The sequence below is a fragment of the Typha latifolia genome, chromosome 9 (genome assembly GCF_019914945.1).
Source record: "Typha latifolia isolate L0001 chromosome 9, TyphaL0001v2, whole genome shotgun sequence".
NCBI classification, from domain to species: domain Eukaryota; kingdom Viridiplantae; phylum Streptophyta; class Magnoliopsida; order Poales; family Typhaceae; genus Typha; species Typha latifolia.
The window spans coordinates 4048708-4070486 of NC_133094.1; the positions used below are offsets into that span (position 1 = coordinate 4048708).

The 21779-nt window shown below is 35.4% G+C and overlaps 3 protein-coding genes across 6 annotated transcripts; 1 reads left to right on the forward strand and 2 right to left on the reverse strand.

The window, feature by feature from the left end:
- Positions 1 to 1210: 1210 nt before the first annotated feature.
- LOC140795050 (putative lipid-transfer protein DIR1) lies at positions 1211 to 1510 on the reverse strand. Its single transcript, XM_073147410.1, has one exon. It carries the CDS (start codon positions 1508 to 1510, stop codon positions 1211 to 1213), a length of 300 nt encoding a protein of 99 aa, XP_073003511.1.
- A 6977-nt stretch (positions 1511 to 8487) lies between these two features.
- Positions 8488 to 9690, forward strand: LOC140795295 (uncharacterized). 2 transcript variants are annotated; one of them, XM_073147792.1, is made up of 4 exons: positions 8488 to 8794; positions 8905 to 9075; positions 9171 to 9305; positions 9398 to 9690. In XM_073147792.1, the coding sequence occupies exons 1-4, from the start codon at positions 8789 to 8791 to the stop codon at positions 9464 to 9466; spliced, it is 381 nt and encodes a 126-aa protein (XP_073003893.1). In that variant the 5' UTR covers positions 8488 to 8788; the 3' UTR covers positions 9467 to 9690. The 2 variants fall into 2 exon arrangements, with proteins under 2 accessions (XP_073003893.1, XP_073003892.1); XM_073147791.1 differs by lacking the exon at positions 8488 to 8794 and having other exon boundaries at positions 8816 to 9075.
- A 1909-nt stretch (positions 9691 to 11599) lies between these two features.
- On the reverse strand, positions 11600 to 20721 carry LOC140795266 (uncharacterized). Of its 3 annotated transcripts, none has more exons than XM_073147745.1 (3): positions 20255 to 20721; positions 17412 to 17579; positions 11600 to 11954 (listed from the first exon to the last, which is right to left on the reverse strand). In XM_073147745.1, the coding sequence occupies exons 1-3, from the start codon at positions 20615 to 20617 to the stop codon at positions 11943 to 11945; spliced, it is 543 nt and encodes a 180-aa protein (XP_073003846.1). In that variant the 5' UTR covers positions 20618 to 20721; the 3' UTR covers positions 11600 to 11942. The 3 variants fall into 3 exon arrangements, with proteins under 3 accessions (XP_073003846.1, XP_073003845.1, XP_073003844.1); XM_073147744.1 differs by lacking the exon at positions 11600 to 11954 and adding an exon at positions 15740 to 16731; XM_073147743.1 differs by lacking the exon at positions 11600 to 11954 and having other exon boundaries at positions 17274 to 17579.
- Between the last annotated feature and the right edge of the window lie 1058 nt (positions 20722 to 21779).

Sequence of the window (21779 nt, forward strand, 5' to 3'; positions counted from 1 at the left end):
ACTCAAACTAAACAACAGCTCGATAATCATAAGCTCTCTTAAGAGGAACCCCTTTTCGTTAAGCGGTAGTTAATTAAGCACTACAAGTGTATAATCTACCCACTGAACTATTCAAAATATCACAATTTCCACCCTTAATTGCATGAGGATATATTGTGCTACATTTTTGTTATATTAGGTCATAGTGTAGAGGGGAAAATATAATTGACCCTTAAGTTAATCCTTATTCTAAATTAATTTCAATTATGTTTAGGAGTTCTGTTTAAACAAGGTATTGTATGTTTAAATATGAGTAGTCCCTTACCTTCATGGATAACTTCTATTACTAGGAATTGCAGCCTATTCAAACCAGCTTCTCTCGTAATTTTAACCTCTAATTTGTTTTGATGAACAGAAATTCCAAATAAATTCTCTCTTGAAGCCTTAGTTAGCTATCCATTGTATCAAAAAGAATAGAGGAGCTTTCTACTGCCATTAGCCCAAAGACTTGCCTTTGAACTATCGCCATTTTCTGATAGATCTTACCTATTTAATATCTCTCACCCCTCGTAATGTTACTGATAAAAAACATATTTGACCTTTTTCTCTAATATAACGGCAAAATGATCCTCTATCATGGTGATACTTTTAGCGGATAACTAACTATTTAAATGTGCTATGAAAAATAAACGATTGTATTCATATAAAAATGGATAATAGTTCAGGATTTCTAGGTGTAAGATATGCATGATCAAAAATTTATTCAAATTCTATCTCCATAAAAAAGACCATACATACTGCAATCATAGTCCTGGAGCAACTGAAGCAAGTTAATTATGCCAATTTTTTTTATGTTTTATGCTTGGATAATTTAACTAACCTATTCTTCTCTCCAAATACACTCTCCACTCTCGATCCGCAATGATGAATTGCACTAGAGTTGATTGAAATGAGTAGTTTCAGCAAATTTGAAGTCTTTTATCATGTCATTAGACAAAGGCACAAACATCCATTTCATTACATTACTAGCAAATCACAACATTGACACAAACTAAATCCCCACACAAATTAAGGAGATGGAACACGACAAACACCTTCATCATCATGACGACCAAATAGAAACTAGACTAGACATGACGATCAACTCATCTCTTACTTAACAAGGAAAAAAAAACCTAAACCCAGTTCAACTCCACCAAATTAAGTCCTCTATGCATGCAATGCATATCCATTAACACTGGGTAGGTGGAGTGAGGTTGCATTTGGCCGGGAGCTGCATGGCTCGGTTAGGATCGATCTCAAAGTACTGCAACAGCCCGGAGTTCTTGTACCTGCACAGGCATTGTAGGTCGGCTTTCGCGAGCGCCGAGCAGCAGGCGTCGGTCGGCTTGTCGACGGGCTTGTTGATGGTGATGCATGGCTTGCATGCCATCAGCCCGTCGTCGCTCATGTTACATATGCCATGCACTCCATCCGCTACTAGGAGGAGTGCAACAACGGCCATGGCCAGAGCTTGGAGCTTCATCTCCATTTCTCTTTTTCTCTTTTCTTTTCTTTTTCCTTTTTGTGAGTTAGTCGATCTTGGCAGTGGTGGTGGTGGTGAGAGAAGAGGGTAGAGTTGGATGAGGTTTATATAGGAGGAGACCAGTGAGGTTGTGGGGAGCCCGTGAGTGGTAATTTGTCGTCAATGGTCACGGGAGGCATTGGAGGCCACAAAGATTGGTGGTGGGACTTCATATTGAATTGGTGGATAGGGGATTACCTAAACTTAGGAGTATTGCATATATATATATATATATATTTATATATTTGTTTCATATGATGGATGGAAAAAGAGTTTGCTACTTCAATTTATTTCTTTGATATAACAAATTACCATCAGATGTTAACTCATCACTCTTGTTAGGACCACTGTTTTTTGCTTTTGTTTCTTATAAATAGATAGAGGTTGAATTAGAATTTAGTATCTTTTGCTTTGATATTATAAAAGCTCAAGTTACTAGAGAAGAAACACAATATGGTTTGATGTTTTAATGCAAACGATGTTAACTCACTAACTATATTAAAAACTTAATCTCTAAACGATCGAGATGTTTACGACGGGAGTCCGAGTGTGTGAGTGCATGTGACAAAGCTAATATTTGTGAATTTTTATGAGTGTGACAATGGAGATGGATTTGGTAGGAGAAGGTTAAATATTCCTAAACCAGCTAAGCTAATAAGAGGATGCATCCATGTATGCATTATCTTAGTACTTAATATCACATGTGGTGTGGCTGCTACTCGCCTATTAGATGCCATCCAGTCAAATATTTTAAATATTTAAAGAAAACAAAAAACTCCCCTCTTGTGGATCATGGGGTAGTACACTGCATTTAGCTAGCAAACGGTTCATTTTTCTTTTTGGAGTTATATCTATTACTCAAAAGAGTCAAACCAAGTTGCATGTAGGGTCATATATAAGTTTGGATTAATATGTAGTTGATTGATACCAACTTCTTCTTCTTCTTTTTTTGAATTTAAACTTGATTTTAACATTCTCAGCTCTGTTACCCCCCAGTTTGACAACTCTAGTTTTTGGAGTGTTCTAATGTACAATTGCTAAGAGTATCAAAATAATCGAACAGCTCGACTCACACTTACCTCATCATCGACTTAAACTTAAAATGAGCTAAGCTTGAACAATAAAAATAGGGTTGAAACTGAATAAATCTCGAATTAATTTTTATATTATCTTTAGAAGCCTTGAAAAAAAGAGGAGATGAAGGTTGTTGAAGACCAATTTCATGGTATGCTTCCTATTCAGAGAAAGAAGGAATATGGTTATTCTATCAATCTAGTTAGTTGATTGATTAAATTCTTAGATAGAGATAGTTTCATTGATATAATCATCAGTAACTAATTTGTATTTTTTCCGTCTTTTGGAAGAATTTGGAAAAAAGTAAACACAACAGAAGAGAAAGTTTGCAAGGTACTCTTGGCTAACTTAACTTAGCTACTCTAGTTTTATTGTTCCATTTAATTATCTGAATAGTATTTTATAGAGTAAAATTTATTATTGAAATGCATGTTGCATGTTTAGTCTCTAATATTATAGTATAAATAACATTGGACTTGATATTGTTGTAAGTAAATTTTGTAGAGATTTAGAAAAGAAAGTTAATATTATTTCTTTTTATCAGTTTTGGAGTATACTTGAATTGAGTATATATTATTATTACACAGAGAAAATGTGTGTATAATTTGGGACCATGAGATCTTAATCTGATAGTTCATATGATCTTTTATCCTTTTAGGAATGGATATAATTGGTTCTTTCAATTCTAATAAAGCTTTATTCAATTCAAGCTTAAATCAAGCTTGAGCTGGTTGGCTTGATTAAGACTTGAATTGGACTTGTTTAGGGCTCTAGCTCGAATTAGACTTTAAGTCAGCTCAACTTGGATAGGCTTGACTTGGGTTCATTTTAAAGTTTGAGCTCAACCTCGAATTAGACTCGAAGTGAGCTCAGCTTGATTGGTCTAAACTTAACTTTTAGGGCTCAAAATTAATTGATCATACCCAATTAGCTCAATCAAGCTCGCCTCATTTACACTCCCTCGAATTGCATTAAATAAAAATTAGCTCTGATAATATTATATAAGGATAAATCTTTTTTTACCTACTAAACTATTACTCATTTTCACAATGACTTCCTAAATTTTTTTTTGGTACACACTTACCTCCTAAACTATCAGAAATACCTTACCTCTTAACGTCGTTAACAGAATCGGTGAATTGACCAAATCGACTCTCCACTTATAATGGTGGATAGCTATGTGGTAGAGCTAAAATTAAATATTTTAATTTTTGTTGAAATTCCTACATTGCCCTCTACCCTAATCCCCTTTCTCCTAAAATTCTTTATTCCTCTCCCCTCAAAGAGCTCAACGGCTTCACTCCTCGGCGTGATCAACGAGGATCCACTCGACCTCTATAGTTAGGTGTTTCATGGAGACGAATTCACACTCGAATCTCCTCAACAATGCCTTAGTCAGTCGGTGATGGTGCTACTTCTGCATCCCTTAATCTTCTTCCTGCAAGTGTCCAGATGTGTCGTCACTAGAAGCTGAGTGGTGGGAGCAGATGCGAGTGAGTGAGAGGTTCGATGACAAGCTTAGATGATCCTAATGAGAATCGAGTCAGATCGGATTGCATCATGAGAATATTAGGTTCGATGGATCGAGTCTATTTATCTTTTAATTAATTCATGTTTATCTCTTATGTAAGCCCTTAAGTCAAATCTAGTTAAGTCATGTAAGCCACTAAGGCAAGTTCAATTAAGTCACATAAGTTACTAAGGTAATTTTAATTAAGTCATGTAAGCCTCTAAAATAAGTCATACTTCGAGTCGTATAAACTTTTAGGGTTAAGTTCAAGTATGACTTATTATACCCAACCTCTATATATAGAGGGGCTGGTCTTCTTTATTTATTCATCAAAGCATCCAAGTATTGAGAAATTATTTTAGTCTTAAGTTTATCTTAGGAGTAAGAGTAAGATAATTTAGGAATAGAAGTTAATTATAGTAGTTTATTTTTTAGGAGTATATCTAAGTTAGAAACCCTAATTCTACCTCCTAACCCATAGCCACCACCCTCTACCATGAGCCACCCTACTATACGGCCGTCCACTACCATCCTTAGTTGACCGCCGCAACTTAAAATATTACCTTTTTGCTCTGATATTTCTTCACTATTTTAATTATATCTTTTCATGTGGACATCCGATTAATGTGAAACTAGAGCCATTAGAATCCTATCTCATGAGGCTACCACCATCTAAGTTTTCATAATGTTCTTACATTTGGATCAGTCTAAATATAGTTCGAAATAGATCCTCATAGTGGAGCAGAGGGCTGAGGGCACTAATGAAGGTGATGGAGTGGTTGGAGCTCATTGTTGGCCCTAGGCACCACAGTGACACGGGAGTGATTAATGGACATTGGGGGAGGTGACGTGCCGTCGCTCACCTCTTTCTCTTGCCTTTCTAGAGCTATGTACAAGAGCTTTCCCTTCTCCTTCCTCTTTTAAGTGGGATGACAACGATGGCGACGTGATCAACCACCTATGTGAGGTGCACATCGTCTCCATGAACCCCTTCGATAAGACTTGGTCTAGGTTTGGCTTGATTGGCCTCTTGTAGAGTCAGGTCATGTTGGCTGCCATCCTCACCACCCATAGGAACCAGTGCCTGCTGTTCTCCAACCCACGCACAATCCCTTTAATCTGCTCCTCTATGAACACCCATGCTCTTGAAGCAGAGTAACACAATGTCGAAGGGGAGCAACAAGACTAGACGAGGTTGTTGCCGGTGTTGGCAACGAGGCAGAGGAGTTGAGGAGGGGTGTCAAGGTGGAGGGAGACAACATAGTGGCCAATGCCGGAGGCAGCGGTGAAGACGATGAGAGCGATGAGGGAGGAGGAGGAGAGGAGGAAACAAAGGAAGAGAATAAGAGTGTGAGGAGGAAGAAGAAGAGATCTAAGGGTATTTGGGTCATCATAAAAGTCAATCTTAAGTTGTCACGTGTATATAAGGATATTTTGGCCATATTATTGTCACGTGATAGAGGAGGTTACACAAGTAAGTGGGGAGGTCCTCATCCAGGCCCATCAACCGAAATCCAAATGCATACATACCCTGGGTGGCGGCCCAATCTGCCACCCTATTCCCTTCCCGGTATACATGAGCCATACTGAACTTCATAAAACTCTCACCCAACCTTATACATTTAGTGATGATTGATCCTCCATGGGCACTCAGCCTTCCTAGAGCAGAATTGGACAAGAAGGGAGGAGTTAGTCTCCACCTCTAAACTGCGATAACCACGGACTACAGCCATCCTTAGCCCCATGCGTAGCGTCCAGGCTTCACTCATCAGCACCAAGTCCGCCGGCATCGGCTCCCACGCAATTTCTACAGGGCTTTCCTCTTCCGTCCTCAGCACCGCCCCAGCGCCACCCTGGCAGCTGTTCGCCACCCAAGCCCCATATGAGTTTAACTTCACTCTGCCCGGCTTCGAAAGCTTCCACTTAGCTTGGACGCGCTTCCTTGTTTCCATGCTCTTTCCTTGGTCCTCTCCATATTTAAATTCTGCCTCGTTTCATCTAATACATTGAGCAGGATTGGCACTAATATCTAACTCATATTAACTTACGAACTTATTATCTATGAATAAAAGACTTCCGGAAAGTCCCGGGATACAATAAAAGTGTCACTGTTGAGGTCGTTTATATCAGCCACGAATCCCATCATCCACGTCAGCTTTTTCCGCAGTCTTGGAAGGGTGGGCCCCCCCTTGCTATGTCCAATCCTATAATTTCACAGCTGGCAGAGAGCATCTTTTTCTTAAAATGAGAAAATAGCTCTGATGTTTTTCCCGTCTCATTTAGAAACAGTGAAAATAATTGAGTGTTGTTATCAATGGCTGCAAGAATATCCTGCAGCGAGGGTATTTGGCAGCCCATGATAGCCGGACGTAGGAAGTTCCTACGTACTTGTCTGCGGATGATCAAATCTTATTGTTCTTTTATTTAGGTTACTAGAAGAGATCATTTCTTTGCACAAAGGATATAACCAACAAAAAGAAAAAGGGAACAAAGGTGCTCATAATAGCCCACTGGGCAACCTGTGGGCGTGCTCAGATTGGAATAAGGAGGAAGAAACAAGAACAAAAAGAAAAAAAAAAGAAAAAAAAGTTAAAGTCTCCTATAAAGTGGTAAAGAAATTATCTTTTCAAAAGCTCACCACTAAGCAACTAATCTTAAGTAAAATAAGGTGTATGCCCTAGGTTTAAATGTACCCATCATTAAAGTAAGGGTTCAAACTCTCTACAACTAAGTATGAGTTGGGGAGGTAGACAGGGTTACCAAAATTATGGAGCAAACTCAAGCTCAGCTTAGCTCAAGCTCGATTTAGTCTCAAATCGGTTTATATACTTCCTTATAGATGTTATGAATAGTTTGGAACCATTAGATCTTAATCTAATAGTTTATATCATCTCTTATCCTCCTAGTGTTGATCTACGTTCATCTAATCCTAATCAAGCTTGGCTCGATTAGCTCGATTAGGGTTTGGATTAGCTTATTTTAAAACTCGAGCACAAATTATGCTTGAATTGAACTCAGTTTGAAATATGCTTAAATTGGGCTCATTTGAAATTTGAGCTCGGCTTGAACTCAAATTAGGTTCGAATTGGGCTCGGTTAGCAATCTACCAAGCCAAGCCTGAACATAATTTTTAGGGCTCATTAGTTTTGAGTTTAGCTTGATCAAACCTTTAGTTAATCAAGCTTGACTGATTTTAACCCTTGGAGGTACAACCCTAACCACTTGCGTTAGTGATTAAGCTTTGATCCAACTTATATACAGGGGGGGTACATGAGTTGAGCTTGTGTGAGAGCTAGTTCATGTTCGGCTCGGCTCGAGAGGTAAATTTTTCTAACTCGAGCTTAATTCGAGCTGGAAAAGCTCAGCTCACCTTGGCTCATCTCCAACTTAATAAGGGTTGAGCTCGACTGTACAGCCTATGCAGAAATTATAGAAAATTAAAAAGATAGACATCAAATAATAATATCTCTGAACAAATATCAGAGTTTTAGAAAGGCAATGTGTGATAGTTGATGAATAGGCTCTCCTTTTAATATTAAAAACTTTTATTATGCACAAAACATTCAAACGAAATTGTAGAAGCATCAAGTTTTGCTAAGAGAAGATTTATGAGAACAACCAAATACAACAATTTAAAAGGAGTAATATGGCAGGTACCTCTTAAATGTACAGTGGTGATGACTAATGGGAGCTTGAAGATAGAGGTGGGTTTTAGTAGAGATGGGTTCGGTGGTGAAGATGGAGATAGATTTCGACGCTGAAGACGAGGTTTAGCTAAGAGAGTTTAGGGAGGTATTGGAGAGGCTAGGGTTTTATTTATGTACATTAGACTATTTGTTAGATCTAAGATTTAATAGTTCTAAACTCATTATATAAATATACGAGTCTAATTAAGCCGAACTTGAGCGAGCACGAACCCACGAACCCACTGACTTTTTTGAAAGAGTAAAAAAAAAGAACTATCCTACCTTTCTTGACCTTTTGTGTATGGAATATGGATGCCGGCCGTGTATCTCAATTTTCTTTACTCTTTTTCTTCTTCTTTTTCTCACGGCTACATTAAGCGTCGCTGCGGTCAAAATACGTAAAAGTGGGTTCTTTCCGAATACATTCATATCCCATGCTTTTATCTCTGCTAAACAATCAATCGGCTGGCTTATTAGTTTTACTTCAGACATGCAATGTATGATGTATCTCAATCTCTCTAACTCCCCTCTCTATCACCCAATCTTCCACACTTTATACGCGTATTACTTCCAGAGTTCAGAGAGTCCCACATCCAGAACACTCGCAATCGAGTGGGGTCAAGTCAAACCCCGACAAGGCATTAAAGAAACTCGACAGTAAAAATTTAATCGAAGAGTTTAATTTTTGATCCAAAAGTACTCCCGTGAGCCCAAATCTGAGCATTGCTGCAGGCGAGAAGAAGGAGAAGAAGGAGGGAAGTTATAAAATAAATAAATAAAGGAGCATTTCTCTCCTAAGTCCTGGCCCATCCCCCTACTTTTATTTTTCACTTTAGCCCCTCAGGCGTGGGCATAACTGACCAAAAGTTTACAACTTTATTGGCATGAGAGCAAACCAACCGACCTCTCTTTATAACCTCATCCTCTCAACTCCCCCAGCCTTCTATTATTCCATTCTAAGCGATAAAAGAGATCATGGAGGTAAGTAGATGGAGGAGAGGTTGAGTACTTTGTTGGGTCCTTTTCTTTCTCTCTTCTCTCTCTCTCGCACTCTTTTCTTGATGGAGTTTGGGGGGGATTTTGTGATGCAGGAGGTGAAGAAGAGGCAGCAGATTCCACCGTTTGGGAGTTGGAACTTTTGTGATGAGATTCCAATCACCCAGTACTTTGAATCAGCTGCCATCTTCTTTGGAGGAGAAGGCGAAGACCTCTTCAAGGTGGTGAAGCCAACCAAGCTACACCATGACTACCATAACAAAAAGGTTTGAAAATCTCTAGAATCTACTACATTTTTGCTTGACTTTATTTATTCATTTTTCATATTTTTTATGTTGTTTGAGTTGATTGTTAAATGCAGGGGAAGAAGGGAGGTGTGAGAAGAGAAGAAGGGAAGAAGAAGCCCAAGAGAGTAGATGAGGACTTGTACAAGGTGCCACCTGAGTTGCTCTATCAAATGCCAAAAAGAACAACAAGTGTATTAGTACCAAAGAAGGTAAAGTATATTAATAATCACTAGAACTCCATTTGTAGTAGATGGCGTCAAGTTTGAGAGTTCTGATAGGAGCTTTTGCAATTGCATTGCAGAAGAAATTGCTGTGGAATTTTTGGACAGGGTGTTTAGGCCTCAATTGCATTTGCCTGAAGGAGCTCTAGAGTTAGTGAAGTATTATAGACTGGTGTGTCTTTGTATTTTGTACCTTTTCTTCTTCTTTTTTTTTTTGCTTAATTACATATAATGAGTGGTGAGATATATAATGTAAAGTAGCATGGCTCTGAGAGGAAATAGAAGAAGGTTTCAGTAATTAGCATGCTTGCTATTGTTTTAGTAGGATGGCATCAATCATGCATAATTAAAGGCTATTCTTCTTTTCTTCTTCTCTTTTTCTTTCTTTCTTACTTTTTTTTCTTCTTCTGATGAAAGTATAAATAGTTCATTAAGCTTCAAACAAAAACAGTAGGAGGGAAAATAGGATAACAATTCTAGAACAAGCCTCATTCATCATCATCTTCTTCTTCTTATTATTATTATTATTAGCCAATAGCCACAGATTTTGATCAAGATTAATGGTTGTTGTGACTCATTTCAAATATCATAGATCACAAAGAATGCTCATGAGATTTGTTATGCTAGTCCTCATAATTAGTTAGGATAAATGTCTAATTGGAAAATTGAGTGGTTTGCTTAAAACTCTTTGATATAATCAATCTCACTATCATCATAACAGAGAAAGCTTGATTTCTCATGTACAAAAAGAGGGGTTCTTTTTTACTTACTTCCTCTTGAAAACTTCTAATAAGACCACATTTGCTATTACATTCTTCAAAGTATTAATTTGACTCTTTAAAAATATAACATTGTGGTTAGATTTAGAAGAATATTTATAAATTACTCCTAATCGATAGTATTAGATAGTGCAAACTTCGTTTCAAATAATAATTTATATAAGGATAAAATGGTAACTTCCTAGCTCAGTTAAATTTTAATCTATCATAAGTTAGACAGAATTGACATAATGGCTTTTTATAAAATAAAATAAAAATTCAGTTAACTATAGAAGCAAAATGACTTTAATACCCTTTAGTAAGTATTTAAAAAAAATAAAAATAAAAGGGGAATCAAATATTAAAGTAAAATGATAAGTATTTTATTATTTTATTTCCAAAAGTAAAGTAGTATTTTTTATTCCGTCTGTTGTTATTAGGTTAAAATTAATTCAGTCTATTTTTAAGGTATTAAAAAATATTAATATATCATAGAGTGAAAAAGATAATAAAGACAAAATATGTGATATTTTTTATATAATTCCCAAATGATAACAATTAGAATGTTCCGAAGAATATAGGGACAATGATAATATTTAATTGGTACATAAAGTAGGAATCTCTCCTTGCTCAACAAAATAAATATTCATATATCCGCCCTCGTTGCTGAAGCTCTGGCCCTTCAGAAGACTTTGGTTTGCATTCAGAATTGCCGGATCACTCACCATCAGATCGAAATAGGCTCTCAGCTCCTAGTCAATATTATAAATAGAATGCACGATACACCATGATCCTTATCTTTTATCAATATTATAACCGGTTGTAACCTGCTTATCCTTTTTTGCTTATTTATCATATCTATCGCGAGGCTAACAAATTTGCAGACCGACTCACAAATTACAGTAGAAATATGAGATTCAGTGTCACGTGAGAATGAGTGTTACCCTCCCTCGCTGATTACTCTTTTGACCGTTGATGTTAGCGACGCTCTTTATAACCGTGACAGTTAATCAATCAAATTTTCCTATATTTTTTCAAAAACAAAAAACAAAATTATGCAATGATTAATGAGTATTTAAATTTGTAAAATATTTTTATCATCCATCTAATTCACTTTAAAACTCAAGTATAAAACTTGATAAATTACAAATCGTTAACTAGGACATCAAATTTTAAATATAAGTAACTTGCTCCCTCTTTGAAAACACATAAAAAATGTGAAAACTACTAAAAATTTATCAAATTTCACAGAAAAAATTACTATACAAATCATTTTCTGATTCAACTATATCTTAAATATGAATCGCTAAACAATAAAGTAACTTATAAAACCTTTCATGTCTATGATTTAGAAATTTTCTGAACAATTTTTAGACTTCCATATAAACAAACTTGAACATGGCAATTTCAGTCAGTGGTTTTTCTTCCAGAAAACTAAAATTATTAATCAATGACGTAGTAAATAGTAAACATCATGAACACGACTACGTTTGTCATATCAGGTGAAAAAGAATCTAACGATGATCCATCCATCCACCATGGAAAGAAGAGATTAAAAGAACAAACCCCAAAAAAAAAAAAAAATGATCACGACAAGCACTTAAAAAGTAGCAAAAACAGTGGAGCAATCTTTGTGTCGTTACTAAAGCAGCAGCCTTTTAATGCTTTTGTGCTCATTCTAGCCCATGAAGTAGACAGACTGCTATCTTTTTCTTGACATCAACTCTCTCATTGCTTTTACTAATGCTTTGGCAAAAGCAATGAAGCCCCTCATGTCATGTGGTCACTACTGCTGGATCCATGTCTTTTGTTTCAAAAAGGCTGTTAGCCTTCCTTTTCTTTGCCCCTCAAAAGCTTGAGGAGGGTTTCAAATCTTGACCTGGAGATATGAGAAGAAGAGGAAGACATAATGGACATTGCAGAGAATGAGAATGGGAAGGGAAAGCAAGCTAATGTTCAACAGTTTTGACTTCTGAGTGTGATGTAGATTACTCCGCTTTTAACTTACCTCTGTCAGGTAGGATACTTTTATTCTGTCAGTAATATTTAAATTGGTATATATTTTCAGCTAAAGCTTTAGCAGGCTAAATTACAAAATTAGATATCCTGTGTGAGACTTTTCATCTCATGAATCAAAGATATGTTTCATATTGCAAGTTCTACTCTATTTCATTGTTTTCTGACCGATTTGCCTTTGCCTTATTTTTAAAAAGTATAAATGTGAGAGAATGAAATAACTATATTATCAAGTATTCACAAAGTGTTTCTCTATAAAAATTAAATAGAATAGAAATAGAAAAAAAAAGAATAGAAGAAGAAGGTCCCGAAAGTATTTCTTCTTCTTCTTTCTCTATCCAAATAAACTTGTCATTATTATCTTCACAAATTATATACAAGCTCATAAGCATACTACTCAGCCTTTTCTAAAGATGAAATAAGCCGCTATTAATAACGAAATTAACTTTTGTTCAATCTCTTACTTACTGTTTTGCTTATATCTTTCTCATATAAACTCTAATTGATATTATTTTATATGTCTTAAAAAGCTTATTGGAAGACGGAGCTGCTCTTCCGGCCGAGAAGTCTTCCACAACTTCATATATCACAATCAACATCTTTGAATTCGATCATTTCGAGAACTTAAAATTCTAATTCAATCATTTGAATAATAAAATTAATTTTTATTCACTCTTTTGTTAATATATTTCTCGTATGAACTCCAATTAGTATTATTTTATGTGTTGAAAAACCTGTTCAATTCTTTAAAAGATTATCTCTCACAAATATCATCAAATTTTACTATTTCTGAGGATTGAAATTATTGAAAGATGATAGCTTATAGTAACATAGTACGTTGAAAAATAATATAGTCCATTGATCGCTTACTTAATTCTAATTCGTTACTGCATAACACATAACTCACTTTTATTCACTGTTTTATTGTATCTTTATTATATGAACACCAATCAATATTAATTTATATGCATCGAAAAAGCTTATTCATTTCTCTATAACTTCATATCTCACGAGTATATTTGAATTTGATAATTTTGAGAGTTTAAAATTCAAATTCGGTCCTTTGATAATGGAATTCACTTTCACTCACTCTTTTGCTAATATCTTTTTTTTGTATGAATTCTAATCGCTATTATTTTATACGCCTTACAAAGCTTATTCAGTCATCTACAATTTTATCTCTTACGAATATATTCATATTTGACCAACAGCTTAAAGTAATAATGTAATCCATTGAAAAATAATATAATATATTGATCACTTACGTAATGCGTCAATAAATAGCATAATTAATTTTTGTTAACTGTTTTGCTCATATTTTTCTCATATGAACTCCAATCGGTATTATTTTATATATGTTGAAATAATTATTTAGTCCTCTGCAGCTTCATATTTTACGAGTATCTTTAAATTTGATTATTTAGTATGCTTAAAATTCCTTAGAAGATGACAATTTAAATAGTCAAATTCTAATAAATTCATTGTTTTAAGCTGTCATCTTCGATCGGTTGGTCGAAGTTTATACGAAAAATATACATGCAAAAGACTTCGATTGGTTTTATATGAGTTGAAAAGATTACTCAATCCTCTATAACTTCATATCTCACTAGTATATTTGAATTTGACTATTTATAGGGCTTACAATTCATTAGATGATGACATCTTACATAGTAAAACTTTAACAAATTCATTGTTTTAAATTGTCATCTTCTAATGAATTTAAAATATTTTAATTGGTCGACTTTAAAAATACTTGTGAAAGATAAAGTTGTACATGACTCAATAAACTTTCAAATACATATAAAAAAGTACCAATCAATGTTCACATAAGAAAGATATTAGTAAAACAGTAAATAAAAGTTAATTACATTACTTAGTAACGAATTACGTAAGTGATTAGTATTTGAGGGTTTCTTCCGTGCAATCGAATTAATTCTTTATCAATCAATTTGATGAAGATCTAACGGTTAAGATCTTTAAGGGTATAATAGGAATGAAAGATATTACCGGTTCAGCAGGTAATTTTTTTTAAATATATAATCTTGCACATTATTTTTTAATAATTATATTATCTTAATATTTTATTAAGTAAAAGACATATATATCATTAACTGAGAGTAATGTATATATATCAAAATAAGGGTATTGATGACTTTTATAATTAAGTTGATAAAAATTTAATTATATTTTATCTTTTTAATTATATTTTATTATTTACATATATCTCCCATTAGTTTAAGATTGATTTAAATTAAATTTTAATAGATAGAGATAGAGAATTATATTTAAATTGAAGTTTATCTTCAAATAATCAAATTTAAATTATTTAATATTAAATAATATCTCCTATAATTAAGGTATAATTATATTTAAGAGAGAAATCTTAACGGAAGAAAAAAAACTTGTAGAGCGCTTCTTCCGTACTTATCAATCACTTTGATGAAGATCTAATGGTTAAGATCTTCAAGGGTATAACAAGAAAATTGGAAAGTTAGGCACACGTTCTTAATTAATATACTTTTTTTTTACGTAATGTAGTTTTGGAACCGGTACCGGGAAACAGGTACCGGGTATAAAAACTAGCTATTATAGCCGTTGGATTAAGATTATAATTTTTAAAAGTGCATTGAAGTATTTGCCTTAGTATTTTGCTTATATATTTCTCATATAAACTCCGACTAGTATTATATTATACACGTTAAGGATAAAATTACAATCAATTAATTAATATTTTTTATTTTATTTATTAGGGACCGAACTTCGTTAGGGATAAATAAAAAGTAAAAAGATGTTTGGTTACCAAAAACACTAGATAATTTTTTTTCTCAATTTTAATTCGCTTTCTTTTCTCTAAATAAAGATAAAACGGCCCTCTAATAATGGGACATTTTTCAATGAAAAAGATTAAACGGATAATTATCAAAAAAAGCATTTGAAAATGTTTACATTTGAGGAGCTCAAAGTGTGACATAAAACAAATATGAATCTAAAATGAGCAATTCACGGATTTAAAATCTAATTTTACATTTTACACCTCGTGGTTAGACCAAAAGTATAAAAAAAAAAAAAAATTCCACCCTAATTTCAGTTATGTCACTTAATTCTACTTTGTGCATCCATTAATTTTTCAATCCAAAAGTAACGGTGAAAGTAATATTCTGTAAAAGGATTTAACCGTTTTACCTTTTACATTCTCATTTTGAAAGAGTTTCAACGTTCAAAATAAAATGGTAGGAAAATTGAAATAAAAGAACCACAAGACTAAAAGATTTGCAAAAAAGATTCAAACTTTAAGTTGTCGAACAGTTATATATAAATTAGAATTCTGAAATTTTAGACTAACCGATTCAATTTGCATGTCTAGTATACTCCAATACCTTCCAAAAATGAAAGTATTGTGAGAGATATTTTTAGTTAATTAATGAATAACTTATATTTAAAAGTCGCAGAATAAAAAAAATAACTTTTATAAAATTTTCTAATTTTTTATAATTTTAAAGTATTAAGTCAGCGGTTTTTAAATATACCTAATTATGTATTTAAATTTTGAAATCAATATCAATTAGACATTAGGAACAGATTTAAAATAACCAAAAACTCTAGAATTATGAAAGGGTTTTAAATGAAACCAAAGGAAGGCACTTCAAATTTTAACCTAACCACATGTATGTAAATTATAATTTCTCTAATATAATTATCCCAAAATTTCAGGGTAAGACAGCAAAATCTCTAAATTATATTAACTTCCTATATCAGACAACCAAACACACCACACCATAATAGTGTCAATTTTATGGTAAGTCAGCAGTCTTCTCCCATCGTCCAAGTCCAAACCCTAAACCCTAACTCCCACCCCAATCCTAACCCAACTCGCGTTCTATGAGACTCGACTTACTCTCGGATTAAATCCTATATCTACGCGCACAATGCGCCGCTTTTTCCGGCAACCTTCACTCCCTCGCTCACATGGGTTACCGCAGGTCCCAGATCAAGTTCATCGACGACCGCCGCCGCCGCTCCGTCGCGTACCGCAAGAGGAAGCAAAGCCTACACAGGAAAGCCTTCGAGCTCTCCGTCCTCTGCGACGTCGACGTCGCCGTCATCCTCCTCCCCCGCGGCGGTGGCGCCGCCGAAGCGTGGCCCGCCGACGCGCGCCGCGTCCTGGAGCGCCTCGGCCGCCGCAATGCTGTCCAACAGCTCGCGCTGCCCGAGGCGGCGGAGTCGCAGACCTCGCGGGCGCCGCCGCCGGACGACGCCAGCGGCCTGGCGGGACAGGTCGAGGCGAAGCTCGACGAGGTGAGGGCGCGGCTCATGGTGTACGAGATGCTGAGCGACGCCCCTCTATTCGATGACGGGGTCGGGGGACGAGACGAGGTGGTGGCAGACACGGACTTCGATCCGGCCGACTTCCTGGGTCCGTCGTTCGATATGGATTCGTTCCTGGAATTTGTCAACGCGCCATTGGACGTGGGTTACGGTGGCGACCTCGCGCATGCGCACTCGAGTTGTTCGGCGAAATGCCCTCTGGTCGACAAACCCGACGAACTCCTAAGCTTGACCTGGGACTGGAAGGAGGAGGAGTATATCGAGGCGCCGTGTTAATTGGAGGAGTAGCGGTGCGATGTTCCATGCCAGAGGAGCTGCGAAAAGGCGGCAATTTTGTGGATAACAAGTAGAATACTTTATTATTCTCTTGCCATTGCATAGCTTTTATGAACATTAGACAGCAATTTTGTATTATTAGTAGCTGTCCCATTGACATACTGTGTAACTCTATAATAATAAAATAAAATAAAAAGTATTCATACCCTTCTAAAATCTCTTATTTGATGTATTCCCATTTAATTTTTGTGTGAATATGCTTTGAGTTTAGTAACCTGAAAACTTATTCTGGACCTCTAACCTGATTTAGTAATTAAATATATTTTTTATTTTTTTATATCTACTTAAGTTTATTCTTAAAAAAATTAAGATTAACTAATCAAATTCAATACTTAGCCAAAAATCAAACAAGACCTTAAACTCTTCTCTTTGTCTTATAGGAGTTCATCAATTTAACTGTTTTTAAAAAAAAAAAAAAAGGAAGCACCCTTATTTTTGTTCGCTCTTTTTATTTAATACATACAATTAAATAAGAGACTTTAGAGGGTATGCATGCAAAAAAATAAATAAAGAACTCAAATAAAGTACAATTTGACACATTTCACATTAGCCATGAACATTATTATACATCCATGAATCCAGAAGCAAATTTATCATATAATTAGTTAACTCATTTAACACCAACTAAAGACTTCAAGAAGCTAAGTGTATTGCTTACCTCGACTAGATCCGAGGAGTCCTTAAAAGAGGGGGGTGGTTCAACTCCAGTGAAGAGGAGGAGAGCTCTGAGCTCTTCTACACAGGAAGAGTGTATAGTATCTTTGTAACCCACTACAATTCGGAGTGACTCGATCTGTTGCCATATCTTCTCCTCGCTGTATAATACCTGGGCAAAATTGGCACAGGATTAGATTTGATTTCAATGTTTGGCTTTGTAAGATAGTAAACATTAGAAAAGTTATAAAAAAATAGCACTACTTTTTATCTTTATTATTATTTACACCATATTAATATCTTATGAATTATTTCTCATTAGATTCCTACATTTTAATTTTAATACCTTAAAAACGTAAGAATTTCTTTCTTAAAAAAAAACTAAGATGCTATTCATTTGATCTTAAAATACGATTACCTTTTTATTTTGAGATTTTCATGTAATTGGCACTAAAGCTTTTAAAATATCACAATTACCACTGAAAATTTTCTCTTTCAAAATCATCATTCCTAACATATTGTTGTTAAAATTAATAAACACATTTAAATGCTAAAATACTCTCTCTTTTTTAATTTGTGTAAGATTTTATTATCAAATAGTATTATATTAGGTAATATTAGGTAGCTTTAGAACCATTTTAGGCAATTTATAGTCTTTTCCTGATCTAAGTCTATCTTTAACATTGATTAATTAAATTTAACCATTGGAATAATATTGAATTATAATATGGATTAATTACCTCCTATACTTGATATGACTCGGTCGGATTGGATCCACTCGCAGCATTGGGTTCATTGGGATGAGCATATTTATCTAGTTTATATTTGCTTGAGAGAATAAGGGCTTTTGATAAGGGGGCATTCGAATGACAAGGACACGCATTAGAACACAATCGTTTAAATGCTTGCACGCGTTCGCAACGACAGAGAACGATATTTGCACGTTCGAACGCATTACGACGAAAATTGTTGGTTTATTATGGTTGTTTAACTTAGTTGATGAGTATCTAGAGTGAGCCTCTATAAATATGTGAAGAAAATCCTAATCGGAGTTAATCTGATAATTAAAATTGGCATTGTGTCTTTGTCTCCTTCTCAACTATCTCTAGCCATTGGCGCCCTCTTCCACCTCCTTTCTTTCACCGCCCAAGTCTTTGGTTGACCTTCTTTAACTCCCCCCTCTTTTACAACAACTTCTCTCCCTTCACACTAATGAATTAATGTAACACCTATCTAGCCATTGGAGGGCTAACAAGCTAGGGTTTATTTAATCTTAGACCACTGTTTGGTTGATATCTCAAGATCTAACTATTCAAACACTGCGATCTTAAATTCATTGGAAAGCTCTTCCCAAGACAGCATATCTAAAATTCAGGAAGATCCATCAGTTGGATTGTTCGCAGATTCCTTCGAAAGTACGAGCTTAATCGAGTCCAGAATTCATTTGAGTCGGGTCAAGCCGGTTTGTAATAGTACTATACCCGATTTTCACAGAAGCCCCCTAAACTTCTTTAGGTTAAAATGTCCCCCCTAAATTTTAGATCTAAGTAAAATGATAAACGACGGTGAAAGAATACAACTAATGACTATTATAGCCATAATAAATATATCTCATTATTAATTATTAAATAAAAATAAATTGAAAAGATAAATTACATAATTGCCCTCAACTTAACCTTCTTCCACCCTCCTCACTCCTCCCCTACCGTCATTCCCTCGAGATTCGATTCGCGCCTCCTCCCTCCCCCACCATCATTGCCCGTCCTCTCCTCTTTTAGCGCAAGCATAGAAGACCCTCCTCCTCTGTCTGATCTGAGTCCTCCACCGTGCATAACCTCGCTTGACCACCATCATCCATTATCCGATCCCAGTCCTCCATCGAGTGTGACCTCGCCCATGGCCACACCCCGTCCTCAGCCACCCTCGTCCTCACTGCCCTTGACCTTGGTTGCCCTCACTCTCACTACCCATGGCCTCCCTCGCCCTCGCCCTTCTCAGCCGCCGCAGGTGGAAGGTCCTCCCCAACGGTGAGGCAGGGGAAAGGGAGGAGGGGAAGCTGTATTTAAATCTAATTTAGTTATCCTAATTTAATTAAAGGGTTACAATAAAACTATATTTTAATCTCTATTAATTTGATTGAAATATATAAAAATGAGGGCATCTAGGTTATTTTAGGAAAATATAACTGTCACCTAAGTTTTGACTCGCCTAATTTTTCTCGGGGCATAATAACAAGTGTGACATTGAAATTTTTCTAAAGTTCAGCCGGAAATATTATAACCTAAAAAAGTTTAGGAGATTTTTGTGAAAACCGCGTATAATACGGGTCAGCGTAATTAACCCATATAATATTTTGAGGAATGCAGTGCCTATGGTTGATACTTAAAATTTGCAATTACGTAAAATCCATTTATTTTTATCTTAATTTTACATACTCATTCAACACTATTAAGATTGTTTTGCATATATCTTTTAATTTAACTTATCTATATAGTACTTATTTGAAAAAGAGGCATTAAAAGCAAAATGCTCAGTAGAATGATAATTATCTTACAGTGTGAATGAGGAAAAGATACGGTGTTTTTTTAATAAATTTGCCTAACTATATATTATAATAGTCACATTTGCAATGGAATATATAGATATATATATATTATCCACTTTTCTGGATAAAATATAAAATAAAATTGGCAACCAAATTAGTTCGACTTGGATGAGAATATATAAATGTGAAATGAATCAATAGAAGCACATGAAGAAAGAAATTGCAAGGAGAAAAGTAACAAAAAATATTTCGTAATATTTAAGATCTAAAATATATAATTTTATGGGGGGAAAACAAAATACCTCTGTTGACGAGCGATCCTCCAACGCGGACGCGTACTCCGATCCCAACTCGCTGAGCTCGGCCTCCGCCCCGATCGAGTGGTAAAAGCTCGATCTCGTCTCCTCTTCTTCTCGCCCTCCGTCGTCTAGGGTTTGGGGAGGGAGGGGGAGGAGGGAAGCCATGAGCTTGTCGGTGCAGGCGACGCCGGCGAGGTAGGCGCCGAAGGGAAGGGAGAAGGCGATGCCGACGGCCGAGAGGAGGAGCGCCGGAGGGAGGACCACGGGGGCGGCGGCGGCGACGGCGGCGGCGATCGCGGCCTTCTTGGCTGCGGGGAGCACCCACCTTCGCCAGCCCGGTTCTTTCCCTTCTCCTTCGAAATCCATCTCTCGGATCTCCCTCGTTCGCAATGCGCGGGAGGAGGAGGAGGAGAAAGAAGGAAGAGGAAGGGAGGGGAGAGAGAGGAGGAGACACGTGGGGAGTGTATCGTAGTGACACGATTCGAACATGCGAATCCCAAACTTTACAGCGTCTTTTTTTTTTCCCAAGGAAAATTACATTTCCAACCTTCTTCTTTTTGCATTTATGATCCAAATCCATGCTATTTTTTTAATCCTAAATAAAGAAAATATGAATAAATTGTATTTATTGTGATTTTTTTTATCTCAGTTAATTAATATCTATTTGATTTTATTTTTAGCACTTCTATTTCGATGACTATATGCTATTCTCTCTAAAGCTGCTAGGAGGCGATAAATAAGTTGAGATAATAAATACGAACATAATTTAATTATTAATTAGAATAGACGAATTAATTCATTTACAGTCTAAACTTTTTTAAATTAATTTTAAATTAGTTTAAAACTCTAGATATCGTGCCAGATTAATTTTTGCTGCTGTTAGAAGTTTGGCACTTCACAATATACTTATGCAACATGAGCTTAACCTCAAATCGATGCAAAGTGATGAGCTCAATTCTTCACAAAAACAAGTATATAATGTGCTTATTCGAAGGTTATTGCTCCAAAATTCGTTCCTGGTTACTATCATGAGCAAGATCATATTTAAAGAAGCCTGCGAGTTATCCAAGAAAGAAGAAAAGAAGCACAAGTATAACATGATTTTTAATATATATATATATATTATATTTGTAAGATAAATGTTAATTACTTATGTTTTTACTTGATAAAGTAAGGATGTATCACATCAGGGCATGCTTAGATATGTCCTCAGTTTTTGGTATTTTTTTTTCTTAAAGTTTAGTATGTACATATAAAGAGATGGGTAATAATGTTGGTGAAATGTGAAATGAGGTGATAAGTCTTGGTGTGTTCCTTCTAAGCTGGGGGTGGATTTACGAGGTAAAAAGAGCAAGGTTTTGGCTTTTTGCTTGCATGTTTAAGTGTATATAGTGCTGTTGAAGGAGCTTTTATAATTTATTTATATTTAATTTTTTTAATAAATATTAGTGTGTATTTGATATATAAATTATGTACGATCTATTATAATAAAATATGCATCGACTATATAAAAAAAACTATAATATTA

Coding starts and splice junctions, on each gene's coding strand:
- LOC140795295 (XM_073147791.1), top strand. CDS start 8,875: ATGGAGTTTGGGGGGGATTTTGTGATGCAGGAGGTGAAGAAGAGGCAG. Junction 9,076..9,170: donor ATGACTACCATAACAAAAAG/GTTTGAAAATCT, acceptor TGTTAAATGCAG/GGGAAGAAGGGAGGTGTGAG. Junction 9,306..9,397: donor GTGTATTAGTACCAAAGAAG/GTAAAGTATATT, acceptor ATTGCATTGCAG/AAGAAATTGCTGTGGAATTT.
- LOC140795266 (XM_073147743.1), bottom strand. CDS start 20,617: ATGGATTTCGAAGGAGAAGGGAAAGAACCGGGCTGGCGAAGGTGGGTG. Junction 17,580..20,254: donor AGGATCGCTCGTCAACAGAG/GTATTTTGTTTT, acceptor AATTTTGCCCAG/GTATTATACAGCGAGGAGAA.
- LOC140795050 (XM_073147410.1), bottom strand. CDS start 1,510: ATGGAGATGAAGCTCCAAGCTCTGGCCATGGCCGTTGTTGCACTCCTC.